The 8,815-nt window shown below is 42.2% G+C and overlaps 1 protein-coding gene across 1 annotated transcript; it reads right to left on the reverse strand.

Moving 5' to 3' along the window:
* Positions 1-3,828: 3,828 nt before the first annotated feature.
* Positions 3,829-7,479, reverse strand: LOC140816109 (uncharacterized). The gene is made up of 7 exons (XM_073175176.1): positions 7,392-7,479; positions 6,935-7,102; positions 6,426-6,886; positions 5,748-5,921; positions 5,462-5,609; positions 4,863-5,098; positions 3,829-4,476 (listed from the first exon to the last, which is right to left on the reverse strand). Exons 1-7 carry the CDS (start codon positions 7,477-7,479, stop codon positions 3,829-3,831), a joined length of 1,923 nt encoding a protein of 640 aa, XP_073031277.1.
* Positions 7,480-8,815: the final 1,336 nt, after the last annotated feature.

Raw genomic sequence — 8,815 nt, forward strand, 5'->3', positions numbered from 1 at the left:
AAATCCCCACAAACTTAAACTTTTGCTAGTCCCGAGCAAAAATAAAACTAAAAATAAATAAAACATTAACTAGACTAAACTAGTAAACGAACAAGAATTGTGGAATAAAAGGATAACCTCTAGCATCAGAGATTACAGTTTCCATGATATTAAATCGAACACATGCCAAATTACTCAAAGTTCACGTGCGTGTGTGTTCTGCTATTCTCGTTTACCCACTCCAACTGCCAAGATAAGTTAATAGTTGTTCATCTCATAAAATTCTGGACTCCTCGACACACATGGAATTAGCAAAATCATTGAAGCACACATTTACCTTCACAAATCAAAAGGACTTATAGGGTAAAATTTGGCTAAACAAAGTGGTATTATGAAGACAGAAATAACCAAAGAAAATCCAAAATCATGAGATGCGCACGTGTACAAAATCAAATTCTGTGTTTATCGACGGCATTTTTTCAAGTGTCCATAGCCTTAACTTTGACAACTCTTCTCCACTAGTATATTGGGTACGCGTGACTCGGTTAATAGGTCTTTTAAGCTTATAACGTTAGGCTATGGCTAATGGCTTCAAATGAAGGTAGGGAGTCAAAAGTGAGAGAAAACAAACAAATTCATTTTTCAACACGCGTCTCCTTCCTTTTGTTTCACTTCCACTTGCCTTGCCACAACAGTTTCATCATTTTGCCCTCTTTTTACATCACATGTCATACTCTTTTCCTCTTTATTCAACTTCTCCTTCTCTCTTTTTTTTTTAAATAAACATTTCTTTCTTTCTTTCTTTTCACCTTTTCGTGATATTCTTATATGCACACAAGGGAGAAGAACTTTTGTAGTGACACACATGTTCGTTTTCTCTCAGTTTTCGGTAGGCATTAGTGTATATCCTCAAAAGTTGGTAGTTGAAGTAGGAGTTTAGAATTGATACGAATGGGGGCTTTTGTGCGCCTTGGCACACTCCATTCGATTTTCATTAAGCTCAAACATGGGACACTAGGGCATAATATGATGTTATGGGTAGGCTTGAAAGGCTCAAACGTTCCAAAAATCGCCTAAATCATCCCTAAGTCACGCAATACTCGTATCTCGCCTCGAAGAGTGCCAAGCCAAGTTCTATACTACTCTCAATTAACCAACCAACAAACACAGACATATCATGTTTTCAGGTATTCAAACAGAACAAATCACATCTCATTCTCATTTAGGCTCAAAGGGCTAACAATCGACAAATTATTCAAGGAAAAACAGGCCCAACATAAACCAAAGACTGCCTGAATCATTTTTGTGTTAGTGAACATGTAACTCAACAACAAGTAATCAACATGCAGGTTTTGGAGTCCATTCATTCATTTCAAATCACAAACCACGTGAACACTCTCTCGACATTGGGTGTATCAACAAGCATATCAATTGTGAGTCAATGTGTAAACAGTTAAGTAAGCATAGCATGCATTCGGATTCGTAATCAAGGAGAACATGAATTTCGGGTCAACTCTCATCATTGTTTGGTTATTACCTTAATTCCACAATTCTAAAAAAAACAATTAACGACTACGAAAATAAAAATAAAGGCTGAATTAATTAAATTTTTTTTTTCAAATTAAATAAACATAAATAAATGAACATCAAAATTAAAAAAAACTAAAGCAAATAACTCCTCAGATCATCAGATAAAATCAAATCATCAATCAACCCCCTAAACTTAAAGTATGCATTGTCCTCAATGTATAAACAAGAATAAACGAGACAAGCATACCTCACACGACGAGCGTCAGTGCTCGCCGTCATCATCATCAACGTCCTCATCCATGTGCTAGGGTGGAGCCTGCGGAGGAGGTCCTGGATACTGTGGTGGTGGTGGTGGATACTGTGGTGGACAAACAGGTGTCTGGGGAAACATGGGATCGTCTCGACCTAAAGGTAGGAACCGCTGAGCAAGAACGGACGTGAAGTCCATCATATAACCCATGGCATAGTCTGTGCGGTACTGAAGCGAATCCAGCACCTGGCACTGCTCAACTAGTAATCTCCTCTGATCCTGCATCTCAATCTCTAGTCGCCTCAATCTGTCTCCCCTGCGCTCTCTGGCTGCTGCAGGCGGTGGTGGAAGCTGATCCTGTGGGGGATCCTCTGCTGCTGGGAACCGATGGGGAACATATGATGCGGCTCCAAAGAAAGCAACAATGGGAGCCTTCGCCTTGAGTACCGGCTCATCAGGGGCCCATGTGACGCCGGCCTGGTGGCATAGCTCGGTAACAGTGTGGGGGCAAGGGAGAGCAACCGTGGCTAACCCTGCGCCTGCTCGCATAATCGAGCCATAGATGAGTTTCCCCACGTCAACTGATTTGCCCTTTAGGATGGCATAAACCAATGCGGCCTTGTCCTTGGTGACATCATAGTAGTGGGAAGATGGGAGAATTCGAGCCAGCACAAAAGATGTCCAGGCGCTAGTGTTAGGGCCCATGTCACTCTTTTTCAAAGAAGTCGGTCCGCTCGCGCTCATTTTCCAAACAGCGCCAGCCTCACAAATGGTCCGGATAACCTCTGTATAATCAACTCCGGCCTCGAGGAATTCACTGTACTCATCCTGATCGAAACTGGGCATTTGATATAACGTGTTGATCGTTCGAGAATCAAACGGCACCAATTTCCTGCGGACCAAAACCTTAGATTCGTCATGCCGAATCCGGAGGTTGGCATAGAATTCTCGCACAATTGAGATGACTGCGTCAGATGGCACTTGAGCGAATTCTACCCATTGCCTTCGTTCCAGTTCACTAATGATCACACCACGTGCAATGGTCAAATTGAACCCCTGTTCCGGAATTATAGGCCGTGTCATCGAACTATCATATATCTGTTGGGCCTCCTCGCTCCAAAATCTGTGTGAATCAAAACTTGCGGAAGAAGAGGCTCCCTTCTTTGATTTTTTTTCGGTGCCATCTCAATAAACAACTATCACAATCACACAATCAACCCAAACACAGAGAGGGCAAAATTGAAGCTAATCGGACCCCAAATTTGAATAATATGATTTCACCACACCAATGATTCCAATAAACAATGCAACACACAACCCAATCACAGAATACTTTAGTTTAGAGTACCCACTACGCAATCTCACCAATTTCTCATATATATTGACACCAATTTCAAGAATTTCGAGATTTGAATCAAAAACCCGGGTAAACCCTTGAGTTCACAAGAAAATTACCAAAAATTTTGAGTGTAGTTGGATTCACGGTGGCGAGGTAGGGCGGCGGCGGCGTTTCGACGGAGGTGCGGCGGCGGCGCTTCGACGGAGGTGCGGCGAGGGTTTCTTTCAGAGAGAGAGTTTGCTGTTGTGAGTTCTGAATAAGCATCGCGCTTCCCCTTTTTTTTAAAAAAAGCTGTGTCGCGCGCATATGCGCGCCTTGAAGCGGCGCATATGCGCGGTTGCTACGGCTCGGCATGCGGCAAATGGGCGCATATGCGCGCCAAGATTGGCGCATATGCGCCAAACACTCTGTAAATATCGCGCATGTGCGCGGCCAATGTTGCGCATATGCGCTGAAGCTACTGGAAAATTCGCGCATGTGCGCGCTCGGAATGGCGCATATGCGCTGAGCCCTCGGCCAATCCTTCGCATTTCTTTCTTCTTTTTTTTTTATAAATAAAATACCTGCAAAAGAATAAAAATGCAAATTAATACTTGAATCGAGAAATTTAAAAATAATAAGCGTAGGAATCAAAATAAAAATTAAATAAATTGAATGCAAAAAATAAATAAATGTGGGTTGCCTCCCACACAGCGCTTGGTTTAACGTCATCAGCCTGACTTTCTTCAGTCTACTTTGGTTCTCCCAGTGGGATGTTGTCCATGTGTCGCACTTCATTTCCAAAGTAATGCTTGACCCTCTGACCATTGACTTTGAATTTCTCACCATTTTTGCATTTTAGCTCAATTGCCCCGTGTGGGTACACTGCTTCCATTGTGAACGGTCCAGACCATCGTGATTTTAACTTACCAGGAAACAGCCTCAGTCGAGAATTGAATAGTAACACATGTTGCCCTGGTTCAAAAAGTCGGCGAAGAATCTGCTTGTCATGCCATCTCTTTGTATTTTCCTTGTATATCTTGGCATTTTCGTATGCGTCATTCCTAAACTCCGCCATCTCATTCAGCTGCAGCAGTCGTTGTTCGCCCGATGCTCCCTTACCAAAATTTAGCTTTTTCACCGCCCAATATGCTTTGTGCTCCAGTTCCACAGGGAGATGACAAGCTTTTCCAAAGACCAACCTATAAGGGGACATCCCGATAGGTGTCTTGTATGTAGTCCTGTACGCCCATAATGCATCGTCTAGCTTGATCGCCCAATCCTTTCGGTTTGTCTTCACTGTCTTTTCTAAGATTTGTTTGATCTCCCGGTTGGATATCTCTGCTTGTCCATTGGCTTGCGGGTGGTATGCCAGTGTCACCCTGTGCTTCACATCATACTTGGCCAATAGTGAGTTAAAAATTTTATTACAGAAATGCGTACCTTCATCACTGATAATGGCTCTAGGCGTTCCGAATCTTGTGAAGATGTTCCTGTGGACAAACTTAACAACAACTCGAGCATCATTAGTACTGGTGGCGATTGCTTCCACCCATTTTGACACATAATTAACAGCGAGTAAAATGTAAGATTGACCAAAAGATGATGGGAATGGACCCATAAAATCAATACCCCAGACATCAAAAAGTTCCACCTCCAAAATATTTGTTAGTGGTAATTCATGTCGTCTAGAATATTGCCAACTCTTTGGCATTTATCACATGACTTGACTAAAGTATAACTGTCTTTAAACAAATTAGGCCAATAGAAATCTGACTGTAATACCTTAGCTGATGTTCTAGATGCTCCAAAGTGTCCACCGTAGGGTGAGGAATGACACTGCTCTAGAATCATACCCGCCTCTTCCTCTGCTACACATCGTCTAATTATCTGATCAGCGCATCTCTTGAACAAGAACGGATCGTCCCACAGATAAAACTTGGCATCATGAAGAAATTTCTTCTTTTGATGATACGTTAAATCTGAAGGTAATTCTCCTGCAGCAAGGAAATTAGCTATATCTGCAAACCACGGATGTGTAACACTTACCTTGAAAAGTTGTTCATCTAGGAACGACTCGTTGATAGCTCCACCTTCAGTTCTTTCTTCCAGCTCTAGTCGTGACAGGTGATCAGCCACCTGGTTCTCACAACCTTTCTTGTCTTTGACCTCAAAGTCAAATTCTTGAAGTAGGAGTATCCATCGTATCAACCTGGGCTTTGCATCTTTTTTGGCAAACAAGTAACGAAGAGCTGCATGGTCAGTAAAAACCGTTACCTTTGTGCCAATGAGATATGTTCTAAATTTGTCGAAGGCAAACACCACTGCTAGCATCTCTTTCTCAGTAGTTGTGTAATTCTGTTGGGTTGCATCGAGTGTGCGACTCGCATAGTAAATGGATTTAAACATCTTGTCTCGCCTTTGTCCCAATGCTGCTCCGCTAGCATCACACATGAGCTCAAAGGGCTCCTTCCAATCAGGCACTATCATGATGGGTGCAGAGATCAGTGATGCCTTGATCCTGTTAAACGCCTGCAAACAATCATCGTCAAAAATAAATGTTGAATCCTTTTCTAACAAATTACATAAAGGTCTAGTAATTTTAGAAAAATCTTTAATATAACGACGATAGAACCCGGCATGCCCCAAGAAGCTTCTGATTCCTTTCACATTTTTCGGCGGTGGGAGCTTTTCGATTGCCACAACTTTGGCTCTGTCCACTTCTATCCCTTTAGCCGAAATTTTATGCCCAAGCACAATACCTTTGGAGACCATGAAATGGCATTTCTCCCAATTCAACACTAGATTCTTTGCTTGACATCTCTGCAAAACAAGCGTTAGATTCTGCAAACAATGATCAAAAGATGAACCAAACACAGAAATATCATCCATAAACACTTCCATTATTTCTTCGACCATGTCAGAAAATATGGCCATCATACACCTCTGAAAAGTAGCAGGTGCATTGCAGAGACCAAATGGCATTCTCCTGAAAGCAAATGTACCGTAGGGACAAGTGAAAGTAGTCTTCTCTTGATCCTCCGGTGCTATAACAATCTGATTGTAACCTGAATAGCCATCTAGAAAGCAATAATAATGATAACCACCTACTCTATCAAGCATCTGGTCAATAAAGGGAAGGGGGAAGTGATCTTTCCTAGTCGCGTCATTCAATTTCCTGTAGTCAATACACACTCGCCAACCAGTCACTGGACGAGTTGAAATCAATTCGTTATTCTCATTTCTGACTACAGTTATTCCCCCTTTCTTAGGCACTACTTGTACTGGTGAAACCCATGAACTATCAGATATAGCATAAATAACACCAGCGTTTAACAATTTTAATACCTCAGCCCTCACAACTTCTTTCATGGCAGGATTAAGCCTCCTCTGATGATCAACGTAGGGGGAATAGGACTCTTGCATCAAAATTTTATGCATACACACGGTAGGGCTAATTCCCTTTATATCAGCAATTGTCCATCCCAAAGCAGATTTAAATTCTCTCAATACCCTCAACAACCTATCTTTCTCATCACTAGTAAGAGCAGAAGATATAATTACCGGATGTGACGAACCCTCGTCTAGGAAAGCATAGCACAAGTGACTCGGTAACTCTTTCAATACAGGGGTTGCTTTTGGTACCTCCTTATGTGCATCCTCAAGTAACTCCTCCAGTTGGGCATCACTCTTTTCCTTAGGTAGTGTATTGAGAGCAAGTAACTCCTCTTGCACATCCCAATCATCTTCATCCAGTGTAGAAGCTGATTCCAACAAGCATCTCTCCAAAGAGTCTTTTGTCAACTTACCTGCACCAACATGAGATACACATGAATCAATTATATCAATACTCTTACAAGTACTTACCTCATTTGGTCCCTTGATGGTGTTGTAGATGTTGAAAACAACTTCTTCTCCACCTACTCTCAAGGTGAGCTCGCCTTTGTGCACATCAATCAATGCCTTCCCGGTAGCTAGGAATGGCCGTCCAAAAATAAGCGGAGTCTCCTGGTCTTCTTCCATATCTAATATGACAAAATCAGCAGGAAATATGAATTTGTCTACCTTTACCAGCACATCCTCTACTATCCCTTGTGGATAGGTAAGTGATCTGTCAGCCAACTGCAAAGTAATAGTGCTAGGTTTCACTTCGCAAGCTCCAAAGTCCTGAAAATAGAAAAAGGCATTAAATTTATACTAGCACCTAAATCACATAAAGTCTATTTACTCTAGAACCACCAATAACACAAGGAATAGTAAAACTCCCTGGATCTTTGAGTTTCTGGGGTAGTTTCCTTTGAAGTATTGCACTACACTCTTCAGTCAGCTTTACAGTTTCAAATTCTTGAAGCCTCCTCTTTTTGGACATCACATCTTTGATGAACTTAGCATAATTGGGCATTTGCTCCAATGCATCGGCAAATGGAATGTTGATTTGTATTTTCTTGAAAATTTCGAGAAACTTCGCAAACTAATCATCTAGCCCTTTCTTCTTGAACCTCTGTGGATATGGAAGATTTAACTTCGGTAAAGGCTGCTGTTTAAGTACTTTCTCAGGTTCTTCTACTCTCTCTTCTCCAACACTTGTACCCTTTCCATCATCTTCCTCAACAAGAATCTCTACACTCTCTTCAGTTGTCTCTTGGATGCCAATTTCCTTACCACTTCTCAATGTGACAGCTTTTCACTGCTCCCTAGGATTCACCTCGGTATTGCTGGGAAACTGCCCTCGATTCTGATCTTTTAAAGCATTGGCTAGTTGCCCAATCTGTGTTTCCAATGAATTCATCGTGGCACCCATATTTCCCATGTGTGTCTCCATGTTATCAAGACGAGACTTAGTTCTCGCCATCCTCTTCCCAGACTCAGTCACAAATGTGCCAACTAGATCTTCAAAAGATGGCTTTCCTTCCCCTTTCTGTGTATTGAACATCGGTGGAGGATTCAACACGTTCTTGTTGTTCGCATAAGAGAAATTCTCGTGATTCCTCAAACCTGGATGATAAGTATTAGGGGGAGGATTACCTCGATAACCTCCTCCAAAGCCACGATTGTTGATGTACTGAGCCTCCTCCATAATTGGCTCTTCCTCAGCAGTCACCAGTGCTACTTCAGACGTAGCTTGGCTTGCTTTGTTCATCGCTGCAGTTTGTGTAGTCAATGCCGAAAACTGTGCAGTAAGTGATGTAATCGGGTCTACAGCATACACTCCAGCAGGTTTCTTTGATCCAGATCTTTCACTCGGCCACTGATAACTGTTGATGGTCATCTGTTCAAGCAAATCATAGGCCTCATCAGGTGTTTTAGAAAAAATAGTACCTCCGGCGGCAGCATCCACATTCCCTCTAGTCGGCCCATCCAAACCATTGTAAAATAGCTCGATTTGTACCCAATCTGCATATCCATGATTCGGACACTTCCTGAGTAACTCTTTGTATCGCTCCCACGCCTCATATAATACCTCAAATTCTCTCTGCCTGAATTTGGTGATATATATTTTCAACTGAGCAGATTTAGCAGGAGGAAAATATTTTGACAAGAACTTCGTAACCAAATCCGCCCAAGTAGTAACACTTCCCAGCGGTAGATATTGAAGCCAACTCCTTGCGTGATCCCTAAGAGAAAATGGAAACAGGCGCAATCGAATAAGTTCGTCAGAAACACCATTCATTTTTACCGTATCCGTGATCTCCAGAAAAGTTCTGAGGTGAAGATGGGGATCTGCGGTGGCTGCTCCT

This window comes from Primulina eburnea, chromosome 16, assembly GCF_022965805.1.
Source record: "Primulina eburnea isolate SZY01 chromosome 16, ASM2296580v1, whole genome shotgun sequence".
Classification (NCBI taxonomy): domain Eukaryota; kingdom Viridiplantae; phylum Streptophyta; class Magnoliopsida; order Lamiales; family Gesneriaceae; genus Primulina; species Primulina eburnea.